General features: G+C 42.2%; 1 protein-coding gene across 10 annotated transcripts in view; it reads right to left on the reverse strand.

Annotated features, from left to right (window-relative positions):
- The window catches only part of LOC143021335 (uncharacterized), a 568,810-nt gene extending 544,605 nt beyond the window's left edge, over positions 1–24,205 (reverse strand). For all 10 annotated transcript variants that reach the window (XM_076178747.1, XM_076178748.1, XM_076178745.1 and 7 more), the window contains exon 1: positions 24,158–24,205. In XM_076178747.1, coding sequence (XP_076034862.1) covers positions 24,158–24,190 — 33 coding nt within the window. In that variant the 5' untranslated portion in view covers positions 24,191–24,205. The remainder of the gene's footprint in view (positions 1–24,157) is intronic.
- Positions 24,206–24,460: the final 255 nt, after the last annotated feature.

Below are 24,460 nucleotides of genomic sequence, written 5' to 3' on the forward strand. Positions count from 1 at the left end.
GGAGGAGAGGAGGAGGGGGAGGAGGAGGAGAGGAGGAGGGGGAGGAGGAGGGGAAGGGGGAGGAGGAGGAGGAGGGGGAGGAGGTGGGGGAGGAGGTTTAGAAGGGCCGCGGGACCGCGATTATCTTAATGCAGTTTGAGCGTAAAAGGCAATCAAGTGGAGCCGAACGTCGCCGCGCCTTCGCACGATCACTATTTTACGTTCGTCCCAAGCTTCCGATGAACGACGCAAGTACGTTCAGAGTACGTTCTGGCCTGGTCACCACTCCAAGATCGTATTTAACGAGTTTCTACATCCAAAAATTAAAAAGATTAAAATAAATAATCAATAAAATAAACATATAAATAAATACAATAAACATATATATGAATTAAAACCAAAATAAATAATTACATGAAGAAATAAAAATAATATTAAACAAATACAATAGAATAAATAATAAAATAAATTATTTAAGCTTTCAACCAGTGGCGTTGAATTAATAACAATTCACTGTCGGTGCCTTTGACGTATTCTTGAACATCAACTATCATCAATTCATTTTCCTGTTGTAGTCTGATGCCGGTGGCGGCACACTAATCATTTCTCGCTAGCATGCTACTTGCTTTTGTTACTTCGTTTAAGTAGAAACTACTTCGGTAACGATCTTTTGTTTTATAAATTTCCAAATGTCGTCAAATTACTTTACTGTCATACAGTGAGATGATCAACTACCAGCACGAATGTTTGACACACTGTTGAGATGTTCTTACGGATCAACGAGAATATCGCCTCCAAAGTAGTTTCTACTCAAACCAAATAGCATGCTAGCTTAGTGTTCCGCCATATTTACAACCCCCACTTGTCTTCCCAGCTGGTTGAGTGGCGGGAGCAGCAGGCACCATCTGCCTGCTCACCATTTCAGTTGGCGAAATGTCAAGACAGGTGTCCGGTAAGTTGGTTCATCTCGATTTAATTATCACGTCTTAATCTAACCTGACGATCAAAATTTTTTCTAATACATTACTCTATAATTTATTTCCTGAAATACAACACCAAGAGGTTAATAAATCATTATCTATATGCCAATATTTTTCCCCCTTATAAGGGGGGTGGCTAAATCAGAGGCACGCGCCTATTCCCACCCATTTCACTCCCCTCCTTCACCCTTTCCACCCCTCCCATCTCAGCTCCTCATGGATGACGGGTCATCCCTGCATCCGCCAACTGCCCTGGGTCAAACGCAATGCAGCAAGACACAGTACATCCACAGCAAGGCCGCTTCACTTAATCGGCGACCCCACCCCCTCTCCGTCCCCTCATGCAGAAAAAGAGAAGACGGGGAGAAATCCCTTCGGGCTGCGTCAAAATATCATTCACACATAAGCACCCCCGTTCCCCCAGCCTTCCCTTTAGTATCATCCATACACAGTCGTTCTCCACTCATCCCTATCTCCTGCCTTCTCCCTTCCTTGCTCAACAGACATTCCCCTCTTTCTCAACGCCCCTTTCACCTCATCCATCCATCTCACACTATACGAAAATAATAATTTCAATCGTAACCTTCACTCTGCATCAATCCTCGCACATACGGGCTCGTATGAAAACCGTTCACACAAAGCGAGATTAATTCTGAGATTACTTCTACTTGAAAGACATCATTCTTCATTCTTATCTCTCCTCTATTCACTGCACTTTCAACCGTTAGTACTAACATCTATCATACACTTGTTCTTAGCCACTACGCCCTAAATTTTACGTGTTAAACGTATGCGTCATAGTGCGTTGGTTTCCACTTCGCCCACCACCACACGGACCCAGGTTCCAAGCATATATAGGCAACTACCACCTCCTCTGGCAGTCTAAGCACACTGGGCAAAGGTTAAGGATCCGGTCGTCATAAGCGCGTCTGGTGTATGCGCAACACCTGATATGGATTTACGAATTATACATACATACGCGTACATCACATAAGAACAGAAAAATGAAGGAGACTGCAAAAGACCATAAGGCCTACACTAGGTAGTTCCACGTTGATTACCACCTGTCATACCGATCCATAATGCTGTCAAACAGTTTCTTAAAAGAACCGATATTTTCAGCGCTCACTACATGGTTACCAAGTCTATTCCATTCGTTGAACACTCTATTGGTAAACCAGCTCTTGCCTATTTCCTTCTTAAATCTAAATTTGTCCAATCTAAATCCATCACTGCGAGTCCTGCCCTGCTGTCTTCATATGATGACCTTGTTTGGGTCATCACTGTTAAAGCCTTTGACCCACTTGAACACCTCTATTAGATCACCCCACACTGCGTCTTTCCAGGGAGTGTAAGTTAAGGTGCCTTTAGGCTGTCCTCGTAAGGTAAATTTCTGAACCTATGTATCATTTTGGTCATTCTTCTCTGTACTGATTCTTGTGAATACACTATAAATACACATAATAATACTATTAGTATTTAGGAAATAAAGATTCGTCGACCACACCCCCACAAATTGGAAAAAGAAGACCAGCCTTTATTAGCCTTCCATTTCCAAACGCATTACAAAGGCTTTAATTATTCCTTTCGGTCGTACTCCTGGTTTCCGGGAGACCTTAACCAATGAATCCTTTGAGATCATTTGAATCATTATTCCTTACAGCCATATTCCCCCCCTCGCCGTCACGTGTGTGTATACGTATGTGTGTGTGCGCGCGTGCGTGCGACCTTGGCCAGCTGTTCCGGCCTCCTCGGGCGAAGGCCATGCGACTTGGTCTTGATGGACTCTGTCGTCTCTTTATCGTCACGGTTCGTGCTTTCCTATTGCCTCCCCCTCTTCTCCTTTTTGATGACACTGCACATATGCCCCCCTCCCTGACCGCCACGGGGGGGGGGGCTTTAGAACTCTGGCTGTGGTGGACGACAGGGGATTTTATTAAGCGTGGTAATCTCTCGTTGTAAAGAATTAAATCTCTCCTGATCTAACTGCATCCGTTTCAAGAACACGCTCTCATTTTCTACTCCGGACACCCTTGTTCATATTATTTCGAGGCATACACACACACACACACACACACACACACACACACACACACACACACACACACACACACACTATTTCTCTATTATTTCTTTTTTCCAATTTGTCTTCTTCCGATTCCCAGCCAATCGCTTGCCATTCCTTCCGCTCCTTCACAGTTATTGCCCTCAACCTTCCTTTTCTCCAAAATGCAAATTTTCTTGAAGAGAAACAGCGAGCCGTCATATTCGACGCCTGGCCAGCCAGACGCCTTCACTTCTTTCGCCCTGGCGCTCCCAGTGCCTATTTCCATCCTCCCTTTTCCCCCGTCGCACAGTGTATGTGTTTCTCTCTCTCTCTCTCTCTCTCTCTCTCTCTCTCTCTCTCTCTCCCTCTTCTTGCGTACTGCTCCTCCCTCCTGCCTGTTTCCGCCTGAACGAAGATGATGGGATCACCGCCACATATGCAGGGTCGTAGAAGACCTCTCCTCCTGCGCGGGTGTGATCTCAAGCCTGCCTGTTATCAGTACAGAACGATATAATGCGATGGAGAGAGCAATGCGCCTCCCGCCTTACGGAACGATGGAGAGTGCAATGCAGCGTCGGGCGAAGGATGCATGACGGGGGAAAGGAAGGAGGGAAGGAAGGAAGGAAGGAAGGAAGGGGCACTGTCTTGAGCCGTATTCCAGATCATTCGACATGATACACACCACCTTTGGACCCTAGCATTCATACAACACACACATATACGAGCTCTGAGCTCTTCCAGGAGGGAAATAGTTGTCGATCACGAGTCTAACATGTGATCCAAGACTATGGTGAATCACACACACACACACACACACACACACACACACACACACATATATATATATATATATATATATATATAATATATATATATATATACAGTATATTGTGGCATTTCAGCAAGGTGGCTAGGCATGATAGCCTCTGTAGGATTTTGTTTAAATCGTATGAATAACTGACGTCACTTGATGTTTTTTGTGGTTTAGAACTACCTACCTACCTATGGTTTCTTGCCTCCAGACATGGAGGAGGAGGAGAAGAAGAAGGCAGAGGAGGGGGAGAAGGAGGACTGCCCTCTTCAGCCTCAGAGCACTAAGTCAGCACACAATAGCGACGCCGTGCTGAGCATCATAGTCATCACACTGCCCACACGGATAGAAGCGCTAGTTCACTAGTCCTTAACATCAAGAGTCATCCTCATGGTCGACCTTCAGTTATAAAGGTCAGATCAATTGCTGTCACCATCGGCTGCGCATGACCGTGTGTGTGAATCATTATGCTATATTGGGGCTAACTACTCTTCGGGGATCAACAACACCACTCGTTAAAACTACCCCAACAACAACAACAACAACAACAACAATGATAATAATAATAATCAATAATAACTAATAAAATAATATATTAATAATAATGATAATAATAATAATAGTAAAATAATAATAATAAATAATAATAATAATAATAGTAAAAATGTCACAATAATAGTAATAGTAATAATAATTTCATCAAACGATTATTCCACCTTTATGCTCCGAAAATAGACCGTGGCTTAACGCTTTTCAAAACAAAACCTAAAGCCAATTTGCACTTCAACTGGGATCAGCTGACGTAATTGCAAGAACAGGCTTTCCACGGCCGGCCAATCCGATAAAATCTGTGTTGCTCGTGGGGCACCCAAATGAACACACGGCAAGGACAGCCTACCCTGTAAGGGGTAAAGGGGGGAGGTGGCAGTATCGGAGGTGCCGTTATTACCAAAACTCGAATGGAAAAAAAAAAAAAAAAAAAAAAGGGAACGACTCCAACTGTCCCCCTCGGTTTTCTCTTGCCCTCTCCAGCGCGCGCCGCAGAGTCCCGGCCACCGAGTCCCGGCCAGAGGTCCGCGGCGGCGACCAAAACCAATCCCGGACTCGCCGCGGCGCGGGACAAAAAGTGCCGCGGCAAGAATGGCCAACTATGTCCCAAACATGCAAAAACTGATACAGCCACTTTGCGTCCAGCAATCAAAAGAAGAACAAAGTTGAGCTCTTTCCATTAGCTGTGATGGCGCAAACACCGAGGGCCGAAAGGAGAGAGGGAGGAAGAGGGGTGGGTGTCTCCGTGTAGGTGCTTACTGTATGGTGAGGGTGGGATGTTGTCCAGTGAGAGGCGACGTGGGTTTCTGCTCCATCAGGGGAGGAAGGAGAATCCGGCCAAGGGAATTCGTCCTCCCGGAATCTGTGGCAGTGGGTCTCCCTACCAGGGATGCCAGACCATGACCATCAAGGGCAGCGTAGTCTTCTGGTTTCTGTTCTCCCAAAAACGGTCAAAAGATGCACTACACCGACGTACATGTTTCCTCCTGGCCCAACTCCGTGTTTAAAGTGTTCTGCTCAGCTAAGAACACTGCAACTGCTATTACTTCTGCAGCAGAGCACGGAATCTTGGACGAAGTTGTGTTCGAAAGACTACAAAAGCGGCAACACACAAAATGGCACCGCTGTAGTACGCTCCGCCTGCGCGGCACAAATCCCGGGATTCGTTCATATGATGACAGGATTACACACACGTAAACACAAACACACACACACACACACACACACACACACACGATGACGAGATTACACACACACACATGCACGCATACATGTAACACACACACACACGCATACATGTAAACACACACAAAGATAGAAAATAAAACACTAAATTAATAGATAAACGTGGGCGCACGCGACACAAACAATAGAAAAAAAAATAAACACAAACACAAAATAAATAATACTAAATAAATAAACACACGGACATATACGCACACAGACACACACACGGACATATACGCACACAGACACACACACACTCCACTTACACAATAAGAACCAAAACACACAAAGATTGCCGAAACAACTAGAGCGCGAAATGAAGGTTTGTAAGCAAAGAACACAACAGTTCTAAACTAAAAAAAAAAGTTAAAAATTGTAAAAGAAAAGGAATGCACAAGTGCTACAACAAAAGCAAGAACACAATTGCACTAATACTCTATGAATACAACACAATCACACAGTAAGGCAGTTCACAATGCGACTTGAAATCTTAAAAAAAAAAAAAAAAAAAAAAAAAAAAGGAAAAATACCAATACCAATACATAAATTAAATCAAGATAGCTGAGGTGGTTGAAAACAAACTTAGAAAGAAACAAACACTCGAAAATAAGTTATTTGTTCAAAACAACGGAACCGCCCAGGCAGGTTGATCCGGGAATTTAATGGGCAACAAAATATACTGAGTGCCTTGAATGAAGTATGGGCGGAACATTACAAAAGTGGCTCATAAAAAGCTTAATACAACTACCATCATTCGCGGAAAAGATAATAAAAAAAAAATCGGATTTATATAACGTTCCTTCGAGGAATGAAAAAAGGAATATATGAAAGAATAACAAGGGCATAAAAATCTTCCAGGTCCCCACAACATATCTCTTCCGCCATCTTCCCCACACTAAGCCACACATAGTGAACGTTTGCTCTAGTCGCTCCTTAAAAAAAAAAAAAAAAAAAAAAAAAAGGTGGGGGGACTTGTTAACGAAACTAACCTGACTATTCCTCCAACTGCTGTTCCATTTTGTTTACTTCCTCCTTATCTTCACTCGACTATTTAGCTCTGATAGTCCTCCCTCTTTTCCCTGGCGCTACTACCAGACTGCGTCACTTTTTCAAACTTCCCTTCATCATCAATAAAGCCTAAGTCTATATACAGAACAAAACTACGGTAAAACTCGTACTACACCATCTACAATTCCTCTGTAACATTATACATTTTTTTCTTTTTCACGCCTACAAAATCATCTATGGAAACACATTCATACGCACACATCCCCACATAAACATAAACATGTAAATTCATATAAAACCAGCACCCTTCTACATAACATTTTTATATGTAAACCCAATTTTCAGCCACCTACGGACAAACAGGAACTGAACCACTTTTCTTGCCATCCTACAGAGAAACCAATACACTGTTTTCTCACAGAGTGAGTGAGAGAATGGGTGGAGGGAGGAGACTGAATATAAAAGCAAATATACATGCGCGCAATAAACAAAATATTAATAAAATGAAACGAAATGAAATGAAAAGTGGCCAAACACAGACACAAAGTTAACTTGTGTGAATAAAGAATGCGGGCGAGAACAGAGCCCTGCTGAGATGGAGCAGGCATATCAAAGGGAATGTAAGAAAGGAACACTCGGAGGAAAGCACAGCGAGCAAAGAAAAAGTGGGCAGACTGAGCCGAAACAATTTAGCGGAGGAGCGATATGACAAATCACAAGAGGAGTTGTTATCATTTCGTCCCCCAATTACCAGTACTTGTATCCTTGGATAAAATGTCGCTGTAAAGAGGTGCAGTCATTGAGTTGGTAGAGAAGATCGGATAGCAGAAAGGAGGGATTAATGAAGTAATTATTGATCAGCATTTTTATCTAATTATTATTACTATTACTATAAATATTATACACACACACACACACACACACACACACACACATATATATATATATATATATATATATATATATATAAGGAAGGTGGAAAAGAGGACACGTGTCTAGGGCCGAGTTTATTCCTGATCGGTTTCGTTTATAGCTTCTTCACTTCAGAGGATTGATGAAGCTATAAGCGAAACCGGTCAGGAATAAAATCGGCCCTAGACCCGTGTCTTTCTCTTCCACCTTCCTCAAACCTGTCACAATGTCTCAACATATATATATATATATATATATATATATATATAATATATACAGTATATGCAACTGCAGAACAGTAGTTAGAGGGCTGAGAGTGGAGAGTGCTGACCCTTTGGTTGCAATGAAGAAACGTTAAAAAACAAAAAACAAAAACAAAAACTTTCGGTCCGTAACATTACATGTACACAGCAACATCGGATCCCACCGCTCCACATCTGCTGAGCCTCGTATCTGTCTATAAACTAGACTGACGTTCATTTCTTGTCCTTCAAAATACGTTTAACACAAGAGATGTTATATACAGTTCCATTTCTTACTACTTGACTGGAGCTGAGATTACTCTATTCTTCAATGAACTTTCCTTACATCCCTCTACATAACACTTCTCATACCCATATCACGGTCGGTAACGACTCCATGTCCTGACAAGAAATCTTACTCCATCTTTATTCTTCAGCCATTAACTTTTTATTGGACTGGAATTAAGTGTAAGGTGTCCAGGCTTAAAGGAGGGGATAAGGCCCTGGAATTATCATTGTCTGAGGTTGCTCACGAGTAAGCCCGCCTCATTATGAATAAAACCCACTAATTCTTTCGCCTCGTAATCCTGGTAGATGGACACCGGACCATCTTCGGCGTCGACTCCCAAGTTCATAAATACACGTCTTATACCTCCCGAAGAGAGGGAGAGACGGGAAGGGCGAGACGAATGGAGACTAAAGAAATAGAGAAAGGAATGCGAGACAATGGGGAGAGAGAGAGAGAGAGAGAGAGAGAGAGAGAGAGAGAGAGAGAGAGAGAGAGAGAGAGAAGGAGAGAGAGAGAGGGAGAGAGAGTGAGGGGGAGAGACAAGACCGATCCTGGTACTACACGATAAGAACACACCATCGCGTAGATACTGTGGCGGCAGCGACGATGGTATTAGTGAGACACTGCTCGGGGAACCGTGTGCCGGGTGCGCGGGAGTGCCGGGGACGCGCCGCACAACACAACTCATGAAGCGCCACAGCCGAGATCTTCAATCTTCAGATTATAGAAGACTGAGCCTCTGAGACTCATGAAGTGGCACGAAGACTCTCTTGCGAGGAAAAGAAGGAGAACGAGAGCATCAGCAGGAAGCCTCAGAGGTACGACTTGGTACACAGTGAGTGCCGAGATGAAAGCCGTGACGTCATGTGGAGGTTGGAAAGGGAACGGTTACATTTCATAAAGAAATAGATTGCTTTCAGCGTGGCCAGCCATTACAGAGACGTGAGCTGAAGTGTGGTGCTTTGTGGTTTGCACACACACGAACACGTCGTTGCAAGGGACTGAAATGGCGAAGTTCTGATGAGAGAAGGAAACAAAGATGGGTAAATATAGCAGTAGAGACGCATAACGACGTTTGAAGGAGAGTGACAAAACATGGAAAGAACACCAAAAGAGAGGAGGAATAGATGACGAGAAGGAGGGGGAGGAGGAGGAGAAGGAGGACGAGGAGGAGGAGGACGAGGAGGAGGACGAGGAGGAGGAAGAGGAGGCGGAGAAGGAGGAGGTGGAGGAGGAAGAGGGAATGATGGTGGAGCATATGGAGGCTGTGTTGCTCGTGGTGATTCTGAAGATGTTGGTGGGGGGTGGAAGATGGTAACAATGGAAGATAGGTACAAAGCGAGAGAAAGAGAGAGAGAGAGAGAGAGAGAGAGAGAATGAGAGAGAGAGAGAGAGAGAAGGGGGGGAGGAGGAAGAAAGGAAAGGAGGTACAAATCCGCCGACACATCTGCAGAAGCTCTGGTTTAATCACGTGAGGCAACAATGAACGATATCGCAAGACTAAATCTCGATCCAACCCCCCCTTTCTCTCCCCCCCTTTACTCCCTAACACTCCCCCCACAACCTCCCACTCCCTGCAACCCATTAACCACAGAGGCGAAATTTCAGTCTTCCACCGCAGCGCCGTCGCCCTTACCGCCACGCCATCTCTAAAAAGGATATTAACCAGGAAATTGAAGGAACTCATCGAGATAAGCAAGTATGTTCTAATAATGAGATCACGTACTGATTTTAATTCCGGGCAGGAGAAAAAAAGTATAAGAAAATGGAAGAATACTGAAAACTCAACAAGCGTAATGGCGGAAAAATAAAAGACAGAGGTCAATTAAAATTATACATACGTACATACATACATACATACAGTACACATATGTACATAAAGACGACTAATAAAAGAAGGCGTGGCTACCCCTAAATAGAGAAAGATTCCCTATCTTCTCTCTCAAAACAACACGGGGATAGCTTGCCCTGCGCGATTCCCAAAACCTTTCTGAACTATACCTTGTAGTCATAACAGTCATTCAAGACGTAAGGGGTTTGAGTCACAGTCACCGTGATTGGCTAAGGAAATCATGAAAACCAATCACGACGGGTTTTGGACTCTACGTCATGAGCACCACCGCGCCCATGTACAATGTTCTGCAAGAGCAACTTCAACCCTGTATCCCGACCTATCCTTCAGAAACACAAACGTCAGTGACAGCATATACGAACAAATGGTCATTTTATGAAGTGTCCCTTTCGTGGGTTTGGTTACAACTAATTACAGGCGATTTTTTTTTTTTTGAGGGATAGGGCAGACTCTGTCCTGAAAAGGGTCCATAGTAGACTAACGGTGGTATTCTTAAAAAAAAAAAATATAATAATAATAATAATAATGATAATAATAATAAAATCCTTACATAAATCTTATATAAACCCTTGGAAGGGAAAATCTTATATAAGGAAATATACTTTTTTTAATAATACCACCGTAAGATTCTTACGGTGGAATTCTTATATCAATCCTTGGGAGGGAAAATTTTATACAAGGAAAGATTTTTTTTTTAAGAATACCATCGTAAGACCTTCGCAAAGGGCCGAAGCCCCCAATCCCAACTCCCTAAAATCATCCGGCGCTGGCCAGAACAAACGGCCCTAAAACAAACGCGCACAGCAAAGAAGTTAATTGCAGGATCAGCCTTCATCCAAATAAACGAGGACCGGCGACGGACAATAAATATATAAGATTTAAAACTCGGCGGAAGGGAAGTTCATTAACAAGTTCGCTTTACGAGGAGGGCGAAATGATGCGTCAATCCGGTTAAAAATTGCCAAGTGAAATAACTTGCTAACTTCCCACTTAATGCATGAAACGACTCCTTTAATCCAGAGAGATTAGACGCCCTCGAAATCTTTCACAAAACTCTAAGATACATCTAAAAGAACGATGCAAACCATTAATGACTTTTTTTTTTCTTGCAGACTCTCTCCTTTAAAACTCCAGGAAACTATTTTTGGAATCTCTTCATTCACTACTTTTACAATATATGTATGTATATACGTGTGGATATATATACATACATAAGCATATATACATAACCACGACAAAAATGTCTATACGACACGCCGATACAAATATCCTCGCAGCACCAATACTTCACTGGATCGTAGTTCCATGTCCATTACCACCTATTATCACACACACGCATATACACATATACACACTATATTACAGTATACAAAGTCAAACATCTACATTTACATTAAAAACCCTTTTTAATACCCCATGTACTCTAATATATAATGTCTATTTCCAAGCAATGTTACTTTCTAAAAAAATATTTCCAATATTGTCAAGTATCTTCCTATTGAGAACAATGCCTATAAGACTCGACAACATTATATTTGTACTATTACAAACATAGTTTGGTTAAAAACATTAAAACAAGACCGTACGTACGTATATATATGCATTTGTAAGCACACATACACGTATATACACATGTACACACACACACACACACACACACACACACACACACACACACACGTAGGAAACATCACATGAGCGCGTGATCAACAATGTGCTGATAACCGCAAAGGAAGTGAAAGGCACCCAATCCAACTTTTTCCGTCTCAATCGTCTCGGAAAATCTCCGGCTTTGCCTTCGTCTTGCATACAATGGAAGTGTTCGGTCGCATAGGCAGTGCTACTCTTTGTACGGTACCGTGGTTGTATATGAAGACGAAGATATGCCGTTCTTAGTCTTTCACTTCAATGGGATATCTGTACATTACCTTACTTTTGTACACATGCTGGTACACACACACGCACACACACACACACACGCGCAAGAACATAAGAATGAAGGAGACTGGTCGAGACCATAAGGCCTACACTAGGCAGTTCCATGTCCATTACCACCTATCATCCCCATCCCCAGTTACCTAACCTTCTTTTAAAACAACCAACAGTTTCAGCCAATAACCAAACATATACACAATCACTTTAGTATAACTACAAAATCTGCTCCATTAAGTGACATTACCCATAAAAAAACAAAGTTTCCAGAGGGACCTGCTGGCATAAAAGAAACCTTCTCCCGACACAAATGTATTCTGCATAGCCTACCCCCGTCTCTCCACGCCCACCTTATGACACCAATATAATACCCGGGGCCTCTTTAGCTGGCTGGCAGGCAGGCAGGCTGGCAGGCAAGTGGCAGATGGCGACAGGACGCGAGCAGCCAGCCAGCCAGCTGGTATTGGACTTCGCGAGTGCGGGACCAAAGTCTTCTCCGTCGCCAGGCAGCGAGCTAATCTATTCACGGGCTCCCCGCTTCTCATAGATCATTGCCGAGGTCCAAGGGCTCGCCGGGGCCCTCTAGCCGGCGAGCTCCTTCGCCGAATAAGCTGGAATTGAATCCACAAACGAGCCCTTATCGACAACCGCGACGTGGCCATTGATTTCCCATTGGCGCTGAGGAGTCGGGCTAAGTGAGGAATACACAACTCCCATTATTTATCCTGCCACGAGCCCCATTACGATCCTCCCATGAGGAGGCACCCATTCCTTACCCGTTCGACTTGTTTCACTCGACATGACCTAATTAAGTGTTTCTGGAATGTGTGACACAGCTGAGGCTCTCCCAAGTCCATCAGTGAACACATACGGGTTGACTGCTTAAAAAAAAAAAAAAATAATAATAATAATAATAATAAATAAACTGTGACGAGCATTTTCCTTTAACATTATTCCTGCCTAACTAATGTAATCAATCTTATTCTAGAACCTCCCTCTGCCACAGGGTTCTTTCCCCATCTCTATAACAAACCCCCAGACGATTTTATGCATGTTAAAGAATACCCTGGACATTGTAAGGGTTAAATCCCCATTCGGTTAATCCCTGGGAAATTAATTAAATAACTTGACGGCAGTCGGAGACGGGTTAATCTACAGAGACTAAACCCTCTCCATAGTATGAAAGTGCCGCGAAGATGAAATAGTTTGGCGATAGCCATAATTAAAGCATAAAAGTGCCACAAGAGCCACCCAATAAGACGGGGATTAAACATCATCTTGATTAATTCCTGAAGAATCCTAGATTAACGCCCTTTTCTTCAGGTTTTACGGGATTTAATGACATATTCCGTTTTCATACGTCTTCAGCCTTTGGTGCCCACGTTCCATCCATCCGAGGGATTTTGTCCTGGAGCCTCAGGATTTTATTCATTTGAGGGTCAAGGGGCATAACCAAGTCTGGGCCTTCTGGATTAGTCCACTTGTCTCCGTGTTACACTTTAATAATAACAATAATAATAATAATAATAATAATAATGATAATAATAATCTATTGTCATTCTATAAAAATACATCATGAATTTTTTTTTTAGAAGTTCATTGGCTACATAAAGTACCAACATTATAAGATCATATCAAACATACACATGGCCTGTGTTACACTTAAATAATGATAATAACAATAATAATAATAATGTATTGTCATTCTATAAAAACCCATCATGAAACATTTTGGTAGAAGTTCACTGGCTACATAAAGTATCAACATTAAAAAATTACATTAGACATACACATGGCCATACAGAAGATAAGTACACGAAGAAAAATCGGCACTGGAACACTCACACCATCTTAGCTCAGCTTTATTTATTTTCTTCAAGATATCGCCAGGCGATTTAATTCACAAGAGAGAACGAACCGCGGGCATGAATGTGTTACTAGAAACAGTTTCGGTCGGCCATCTTGCGGCGGCTGAAGCTCCCCCGACCAAGTTCAGTGGTGCAGCGATGGTGAGATTGGCGATGGGACGGTGACGCGTGGCTCCGATTTGCTTCATTGAGCTCCACCGCTGATGGAGATGTTGCTTCATTACGATGCATAGAGCAGCCGATTCGGGCATAATCACCGCCGATGACGTAAATAACGAGAGTAATTGTGGGCCGCTTTGGTGGCGCTCCGTGATTGGTCGGATAGAGAGGCTTCCTAAAACGAACCATATGGGGAGGGAACTATTTCGTCAGACAAGAGACGGAGACAATGAGAGAACGCCGGTCTCGATCTCAGAATGTTCGGGTCCCTCTTTGAAGTTGATGATACATTAAGGATTCAAAAGTTACAACGCAAGCTGGAACATGGGTGATTTATCTTAATTTTATTTTAATTATATTTATTTATATGTTCAGACTTAAGACAAATACAAGGACCAGACTTAAGACAAAGACAAACTCTTAAACGATTGAATATATACTATATATAAACAATGTTATATAGGGAAACTTCAAACTAATATTGAGAAAATTAATACATTAGAAAATACTCTCATATAATATAAGAACAAAATTTGAGTTTTATACGACGGCGGATCAAACGCGTGAATAGAAAACATAATGTTGTTTATAGTCCAGGTTAACAGCGTTTAAACCCCGACGACTCTATTCAGTTTGGGGTTTGACCTTAGGCAGATGAGGTCACGAGATGACAGAGATTCTGATAAAAAAAAAATTGCTGACTTAAGCAAAAGCGATTGAGGCAATGAAAATTATCACAGAAAAAAAGGATGACATGCTAAAAAAAATGGAAACATTCAAAAATGGTGGTAGATTAAAAACCTAAAAACTAAAAACGCAACGGATTTAGAAACAGTGTAGGATTAAAAAATTATGCCGGATTTCAAAATGGTTGTGAATTTGAGAAAACGGTGGCGAATTTACACACGGTTGTGGATTTATGAAAATGGTGTCACAAAAAAAAAAAAAAAAAAAAAAAAAAAAGGATTTCCAAAAAATTGGTGGCAGCGGCGAAGTCCGCGGACCCGATTACGGTACGGGTGGTGAAACAGAGGAGACAGGCAGGTCAGCTGCTGCTTCCCAGGAATCCTTCAGGGTTACCAACCGAGACGAATTTTATCGCTTCAGGCCCCAAGGGTTTCAGCTTCAGCTCTTTCTTGCCCTTGAAACCCGAGTTTCCAATCTCTTACAACCCAAACGAGGTCTCGTTGTTTGGTTTCCGTCTCTTCGTTGCGGTAAATTTTCTTTGGTTCAATTAGAAGTCGGGTAGTGGTATTAGGATGAATGTGGTCATACAGCGCCAACCAGAATAAACACTGCAGAGTACGGTACTGTAACGAGTAGCCGATATTTCCTAGATTCTTAATTCTAAGGATGAAACAGATCGACGTGTAAGTGTGTGTATATATATATATATATATATATATATATATATATATATATATATATATATATATACACATATATAATGTTGAGACAGTCTGACAGGTTGACGTAAGTCCAGTAGGAAACACAGGAGTCTTAGTCTAAATTTATTCCTGACTAGTTTCGCTGGTATGCATTACTTTGAAAAAGCATACTTATGAAAGTAGTCAGGAATAAGCTAAGACAAAGATTCCTGTGTTTCCTACTCCACTTGCGTCAAATTATATATATATATATATTACTATATATATATATATATATATATATATATATATATATACGGTATATATAATAAAGAACTTGTTTTCATCACAGTCCCAGCGAGGATTAATTTCCGAGCTTTTATTCTAAACATAATTGTCATCGCTATATCATTACTAAAGCTATTATCATTATTAACTCTGTCCTCGCTTTATTTGGATTTATTGTTGCCGCCAGGTGATTTTATTCAGCGGAAGAAACAACACTCACCTTACTCAGCGGAAGAGGGTCTTTCCAATATCCTTTCCAATGATTGCCTTTCCAATAATATTTTTCCTCCCCTTAGCTCAGCGAAATTAATATCCTGATAACTGCACACACACACACACACACACACACATATATATATATATATATATATATATACAGTATATGTATATATATTAATGGTATATGTGGATAGGAGATTTCTCTTATGCATAGCTCATTGGAAGTGATGGCTAGTTGTGCGCTTATTATTTTACTGAGTATTGTTCATATGCCTTCGTTACGTCTTACTTAAAGGAGAACAAGTCCATATCAAGGCATATGGAAAATACCCTTAAGAAAATAATAAGTGCACAATATATAAATAAATGAATATATATTTATATATATATATATATATATATAATATATATATTTATATATATATTTATATATATACACATACATATATACCTATATATACATGCATATATACATACATATATATGTATACATACATGTAATTGTGTGTGTGTGTGTGTGTGTGTGTGTGTGTGTGTGTGTGTGTCTGTGTACACGTGTGCACCAACACTTATCCAAGACTCTCTTTTCCGTAGATTTTACCTCGAATGAGGTGGATTTCTAGACCATTTCATCAGTAAATACATAAATATTCCGCGGGTTGCTTCGAATTTCCGTCCTCGTGTTTTCCAATATCCCTAAAATATACACGATTACCTCGTTCAGTCTACTTAATGCATCCATTACCTGATTGAATGTCAAACTGACAGGGGAGTCGAGGAAGGGAAAGGGGGGGGGACGAACATGGGTGAATAAAGGTCAACAGGAATGTAGGGGGCTATGCTCCCTTTCGACCCTCACCCCCCAAAGGGGATATCCTTGAAAGAGGATGGAATGGGGGGACGGGGGAGTCGGAAGGTGGGACGGGGGTAGTGGGAAGATGGGACGGGGGGAGTGGGAATGGGGGACGGGGGGAGTGGGAATGGGGGGAGTCGGAAGGTGGGACGGGGGAGTGGGAAGGTGGGACGGGGGAGTGGGAAGGTGGGACGGGGGAGTGGGAAGGGGAGACGGGGGAATTGGAAGTGGACAGTAGGGAGTAGGGAGTGGAAACTGAGGTGTTAGGGATTATATGTGGTGAGTGTAGATGAGAGTGTTAAATGAAAAGTGGGAGTTAGAGAATGGGAAGTGATGAGTCAGGAGTGGGGAGTAGGAAGCGGAGAGTGGGAGTGATGGGGAGTGTTGGGAAGCGCGGGTTGGCCGTCGGAAGGTGTCCGACCGGGATTCCGTCACGTGGGGGAAGAGGGTCCCCCCCCCCCGCTATCGATTCCTTCATCTTTTATTCATTCCCTCTTTCTTACTTACTTTTGCTTTCCAGTCCTATAGTTTTCCCTCCCCCTTCTCTCTCTCCCCCTCTCTCTCTCTCTCTTTGTGTACACTGGGAGAGGATTCAATCTCTAAGCTCTAAGAGCAGCTACACACACATATACACACACTGGTGGGCAAGGATTTTTCTGTGTGTGTGTGTGTGTGTGTGTGTGTGTGTGTGTGTGTGTGTGTGTGTGTGTGTGTGTGTGTGTGTGTGTGTGTGTGTGTATGTGTGTGTGTGTGTAAGGTCGCATATATGACCGGGCCATGTATAAAAATATACGAATTCTCATCCGGGAGGTTAACTTCTGTCTAATACTAGTCCAACATGTTATCCAAGACACTGGTGAAACAAAAACACACACACACAAATACATAATATTTTGTATGGGGGGGGGCTTATTTCAATGCATACCAAATTATACTTTTATTCCCTTCGACGTGTCTTTCATTTTAGGTTTCTTATTTCTTATACTTCCTAAGAACGATGGAAATAGTTCAAACATAAAAAAACAGGAAGACACACTAATGTACAGTCATGAAGGATGATGACAATATTGCCGAGAGAGAGAGAGAGAGAGAGAGAGAGAGAGAGAGAGAGAGAGAGAGAGAGAGAGAGAGAGAGAGAGAGAGAGAGAGAGAGAGAGAGAGAGAGGGAGAGGGGGGTGAGAGGGACGCACACGAGATGGGTTCACATGAAGGAAGCAACCAAGCAAGCAACTAGGGAAGCAAACAAGCAAGGAAGCAAGTAGGGTGAGGCAGCGTTAGCTACTGGAGAGAGCATTAGCATCATCCCCGGTCGCAGGCAGACACTGGGCAGCTGTCAGTAAAAACGTTTCCAAACGCCTCCAGCAAGTCTAGCAGATGGGCCATGCTCTCTCATGAGACCAGCCAGCTCTTTGCACCCCTCCTGAAACACCAACTCACCAAAACCTTCTTGAACCACTGCGTGGGTGGTCCTGCCCACCAGCACCACAGCGTAGCGCCGAATCCTTCTCCGATGCTCACCATTCTTGCCCCGGTGCTCAGCGCTAGCACAGGTACTTAGCGTAGATGAGGTGATAAGGGAGTGATTGGGGGAAAGGCTGGACGAAGTGAGAAGGGTTTGGAGAAGAGCGGCTTTCAGAAACACGCCCAGGAATGACTTCATGACTGCGCGATGGCAATATTCTACACCGGAGACCCCGACTTATGGAGTGCTGTTCAAAACCTCGCACAGGGGAATACTTCAGTACTGAATAAAATTGTCTGGCACAATCTAAACTCTTTACGTACGAACTCCATGGAGGACATCTTCGAGCCTTACGAGTCCACGGATATCCAGTTTCTGGAAGCTTCTAGAAGCTACAAGACAAAGAACTTGAACGAAAAGAGAACTTGCGCAGACTCCGACGAATAAGGATGAGAGAAGAACTTGAGAACGTGAACGACTTCGAAGGTTCTTGTGAAGGTGGGGGGGGAGGGGAAGTGACTTGCCGGACTGAAAGAGGCTACTGATGCTCGAGTTGGATGGCAACGAAGTTTGGAAGAAGGAAAAGATTTCTTGGGGAGAAAACTTAACGAGTGAGGCGACTAACGCGAGGTAAAAAAGGCTGCAAGCTGGAACAACTGAACGAGGGAAACAGATCTGAAAAGTCTCAACTTTTACAGCATAGTCGCAGGGCGAAAGTACAGCATGAAGCTGAAGCAAGATGAGGCATCCCAAGGAAATAAACAGTGGTGGTATTCATCGTCGTCGTATTGGTGGTGGTAATGATGTGATAATGATGATGATAATGATCATGAAGCTAGTGATTATGGTGCTGATAACAACATTAATAACAACCGCAGAGACGATAACAATCATCACATTTAAATTCACAACGCCACGAAAAAACGATGTGAAATTATTGGTCGATATACGGGTGGCGTCTACAGCTTCCTACCGCCTTGTTCACACTAGCGGTTTGAACCGGTTAAACCGCTAGTGTGAACAGGACCTAACATCATATAAAATCCATCACCTCTCGAGAGTGATGACGCAATCTTCGCCCACAAAGAATAAATCATTCTACTTTTTGTTCTTCCAAGCCGAGGAGCTTTCATCAAATACTCCAATAATCACTAAGCAAAATATTACAATAATTCTTATATCTATAACTTCTTGCTGCGACGTACGAAGGTGTCCATTATCAATTTACTTAAGCAATTATCATTAATCTCTGGATACTGTTCCGTGACGAAATTATTTAAAAAATCAGTTATACCTAATTTCAATATATATCAAGTGCTCACCACCTACACACACACACATGTATATATATATATATATATATATATATATATATATATATATATATATACATATATATATATATATATATATATATATATATATATATATTTACACACATATCTGGATGGTAACTGCGCAATTACAATCCTCCGACAGACAGTGAATGACAAAAATAATTTTATCGGTACGTAAATCACATCGGCAAATATTTCAACGCTGTAAAAAACTGAAACTGGGTCAGGAACACCGGCTGCCTGAACTCAAGTCGTTTCATTATGATACACGAGATTCCAAAGCACACCAAAGAGAGAGAGAGAGAGAGAGAGAGAGAGAGAGAGAGAGAGAGAGAGAGAGAGAGAGAGAGAGAGAGAGAGAGAGAGAGAGAGAGAGAGAGAGAGAGAGAGAGAGAGAGAGAGAGAGAGAGAGAGAGAGAGAGAGAGGGGATGTTGCACCTCGAAAATAGAATATAGCCTCCATTCCTTCTTGGTCACAACGTATACTTATTACCAATCAATCTGGTCAAATTACTGATATGTACGCGGTTTATGTGCATGAAAATATCAAGCATTTGTCACACCGAGTAACCAATAGTAATAATAATAATAATAATAACAATAATAATAATAATAATGATAATAATAAAACGCATACGCAAACCACGGGACACCACGAGCATAGCTTCCCTTCCCTATGAAAAAAGGTATATATATATATATACCCAGGTATATATATATACCCAGCTAGTACGACCATTTCTTCTCCCCTTACAACGGAAACCTAGATTCTATTTCTGAAGTCGTCTTTCCTTCTATCTATACGTTGTCCTCTTTCAGCCTGGGAGTACGAACACGCGTCTCATCCCTCGGGAGTCGATCCTGTATTGCAAAATACTCTTTGTTCAAAAAGCCTGTGATAATATCCGTTAATTTCGTCATTTTCTAAAAATCAGTAGGAGCAATGACCTGTACGGCGTATACAAAATCATTATTACTATTTTTCTAAACTTAGAAAGGAGGGGGGAGGAAAACCCATTTGTTTTATGATATTCTATTTCAAAGAGCGACAAAATGTCTAGTGAAAATATTAACTGTTGGAACTGGCAGGGGGGCCGTGGGATTCGGTTACCTAAAACGACATTCACGAAAACTGTATGGACTACGGGTCGCACTTGTGGAGGAACTCGCTCCTGAGCAAAGACAGAGAAGACTTCTCAACGACAGTCTTAAGCCTTTCCAGTCGGACGTAAAGTTGCACCTTTCTCTACTGTCCTTGGGATATTTCTTCTGCCACGGCAGGCTTCAACTTGCACGTTTCTCTAATTTCCTTCGCTGTTTCCTTACCCACGAACCATCTCTACGAGGTAACCGCGTTTCTTGTTCAACGTAGCAATGCTAAAATCTTTAGAAAACCCGTCCCGTTCTAAAAAAAACCACACACACACACAATTTGCATGAACAAAGCATCTTTTTTGCTTTCATCGGGATACAAGACCTCTTTATATTCTGACATCTTTTCACACCAAGGGACGTGAACCTTTCTCGTAACACTTCATTTTGGCCTGGCATATCCTCTTGCTTATTTCTTCAGAATCAGTGTTTCGGGGGGACCGTGTGTAAGAGCGTTTTATTTTTCTTCCATTCTGACATCTTTCTTTGTTTTCAAGAACACAAACCTTTCTTCTTGTTGCAATTAAATTTGGCCCGGCATATTCTTTTTCTTTGTTCTTTCTGAATCAGTATTTCACGGGCCATTCCTACGAGCGTTTTATTTTTGTTTTTTGGCTCTATGCCTTTGGCCACTCTTACATATACAGGAAAATATTATATCAATAGAATGCAGCCTTGTCCACTGAAATAAAGGCCTGCAGAAGACAGCCCAGGGCTCAAGCAATAATCGTGTAGGGTTCGATGGAGTCTGGGAGAAGTTGCGTGCGTGAAGAGGGTTGGTTGCCTTTCTTGCCCAAACGCAGAGGCTGACATGAAAATTGCATTTGGAGCTTTTCTGCGTCGTGCCTACATGCACCCAAAGGAAAAAAAAAGAAAGAAAGAAAGAAAAAGGACAAGAAAAGAAGAACGAAAGAAACAAAAGAGACAAGAAAAAACGAGAGAAGATTGAATGAAAGAATAAAGCGTACCCATACACAAACCATTCGTCACCTCTATATTTCCTTAATAACAAAGGACATATGGGAAGAAGTGACTGTTAAACAACAAATGACCAGACTCTTGTCTTCTGAAGCACACTTGGATGAAATGACAATTATGTTCGTGGTATGACCTCCCACTAAGCTCAGTGCCTGGCCGCTCCTTCCCTAGTCCTCCTTTCCTATGGAGCTACAAAACAATGTAGAGGTTAAACATCCATTCATCATTCTTATGATTTGTCCGATCAAGCACCTTTCACCCTGTCACAATGGCCTAGTGGCCCACTTCCTCGTTACTTTCATTTCTGAGCCGATACCGGGCCCATTACATTCTGCTTACGAGAACACCCACGCCGAATAAGCTCCTTTTACAAGGCGCCGAATCAAGTTGACGAAGTATGGCGAAAGGCGGTTAATGCCCACGTTCCCACTCTCCGTTTCCTTGCTTCTCCCCTTCGATTTCTGTCACATTTACGCCTTGGTTCCTTTCTCCGTCTTGCTCGGTTCCTCTGCAGACTCTCCAGATATGACGACTTTTCACATTATAAGTCCCTTTTGGCTGTCCCAGCACGAACCCCGATAACCCGTTCCAGAACACCCAAAGCACATTCCTTCACAGATCTCTTCCTCCATCCCCCAACCCACCCTCCTCCTACTCCTCCTCCTCTTCCTCCTACTCCTCCACGTCCTTCTCACGGACGTCCTTGGTCCTGAGAACAGTCCTGCTCTCGCTCTGGAAACCAACCTGTTCCACCACAGTTGTCAAATCTTGTTCTATTCCTACTAAATGGGAAATTTTAATATCATGATTGATATTACATTACTGCTACCCGCTAAATTCCGACCTGCATAGCCACGTCTCACATTCCTGAAGCAATACATTATTTAGTCTATATAATGAATACAATGCAATACCATCTCAAAAAAAAAAAAAAAAAAAAAAAAAAAAAAAAAAAAGTGACCAATCAAATGTTTTGGTCTACACTGATTGAGAGGCCGGGATATCTTTTTTTTTTTTTTTTTTTTTGAGTGGGATGTCACTCACACAGACTTATCATTTTCCATAAGACTGGCTGCCGCCGCCGGGCTATTTCTTTCATCTCCGTGGGACTTCTCCGATACCGAATGACACGTAGTCGGTCTCAACTGACCCCCTTCCTTACCGGATGACCCCCTTCTTGGCTGTCGCAAGACGATTTTATTCATTTACGTGACACCCTGGGTACACTAGAGCCTCTACACCCGTGAGAGCGTTCGTGATGGACCGTGAGGGCAGACGAGCACGTCACCGTGAGAGTGTGATTACGTGACAGCGCACGAGCGCGTGTCTGGACGACAGAATCACTGCGTTTGGGGAAAAGCTGAGACGTAATCAACGCCAAACGAGGGAGAGGTGCCGCACATGTTGCAGAGAAAGACATAATCGAGGTTTCTGATGCTATTCTTTGCCAGGAGATAGATGGATGGATGAATGGGGGACAGGGAGAGCAAGGTACGAGACAGACAATGGAACTGATCGACTGGTGTATCACTCAATGCAAGATCCCAACAGTTTGAGCTTCCGCTTCAGAGGAACACAAGTGGCTATGCAAAGCTAAAAACATATGAATTGACCAGAGAAGCAAAGCTATGACATTCATAAACATTAGAGATAAATCACAAACCTGGCGCGTGATCCAATCATATGCTGGTTACCACTAAGAAAAAAAAAAACACCACGAAATTCCCAAGCGTTTTCGTGTATTTCACATCTTCATTTGTATCTCTACTGAAGACATATGTGAAACACATGAAAGCGTTTCGAAATTTCGTGTTTCTTTTTTTGCCTAGTGGTAATCAGCATATATATTGTATGTATATATATATATATATATATATATATATATATATATATATGTTGAGACATTCTATATATATATATATATATATATATATATATATATATATATATATATATATACATATATGACGAAGACGGAGATAAGGCAACAGCTGGTAACAATGGAAGAGGGAAAAAGAAAATACGACAAGGATTGATGCTACGTTGCTGGGTAGTACCGCTTCACCTCCAGTCCTCCTTCCCAGAGCTTACCCCCCATCCTCCCCACCCCATCTTAACTCCCCCTTCCTTCTTTGGCGTTGTCATCCAGGCAGACTTCCAGCATGTCATCCGATTTGAAGCATGTCATCCACATCTGCTTTTCTTACCCAATTTTCAGTTACAACCCTTCCTCGTCTCTACATTTACCTGCTATTGCTCTTCTACATGGCGCGGGAGATTGTCTACAAAGACAGAAGCGCTGGTAAACTACAGCCCATAAGAACTCTACTACCTCTTTACCTAACTCTGACCTATTATCGTTCTTTGCCTTCTATTTTATTTCTAACTGCTACTAAACTATTCATTTCCCGCTTCTTTCATGCTGCCATCCACCCCTATCCATTGTTCCATTCGTCTAAAAATGATGACCACATATCTAAGAACTTCATGTATTCTTGTGAGGAAACTTAAAATAACAATCTGCAGCTTCAACACATCCTTGAATTCCGTCTTTAAGCACAATGGGTAAACACACAAGAACTTCAATCCTTTAAAACATACAAACACAAACCACATGGGAATGTAAAGTTGAGAGACAAATCTCACCAGCTGAGGGGGATGTGTGCGCGCCGAGTACATGCGAGATGAACGGATTAGGGGTTCACTGTGCTCTCACCACTCAACGTACCTGAAACAAGAAGAAAAACAACTGGTTAATACCAACACTGTCAAGTCGCTGTGCACAATTTGTAAAAGGAATAAAAAAGAGGAAGAAGAAAAAAAGAAAAAGAAAAAATGTGTCGCCTCCATTCTCCTCTTCTTTTTTTCTATGTCAAAAACTTGCTTTGGACTTCAATGGCTCTCGTTTCGCTCCAGCGCGAACATTTCAATTCATGTGCACTGTCAACT

The sequence above is a fragment of the Oratosquilla oratoria genome, chromosome 42, assembly GCF_046742065.1.
Source record: "Oratosquilla oratoria isolate Oo_2021 chromosome 42, ASM4674206v1, whole genome shotgun sequence".
In the NCBI taxonomy this organism is placed as follows: Eukaryota; Metazoa; Arthropoda; class Malacostraca; order Stomatopoda; family Squillidae; genus Oratosquilla; species Oratosquilla oratoria.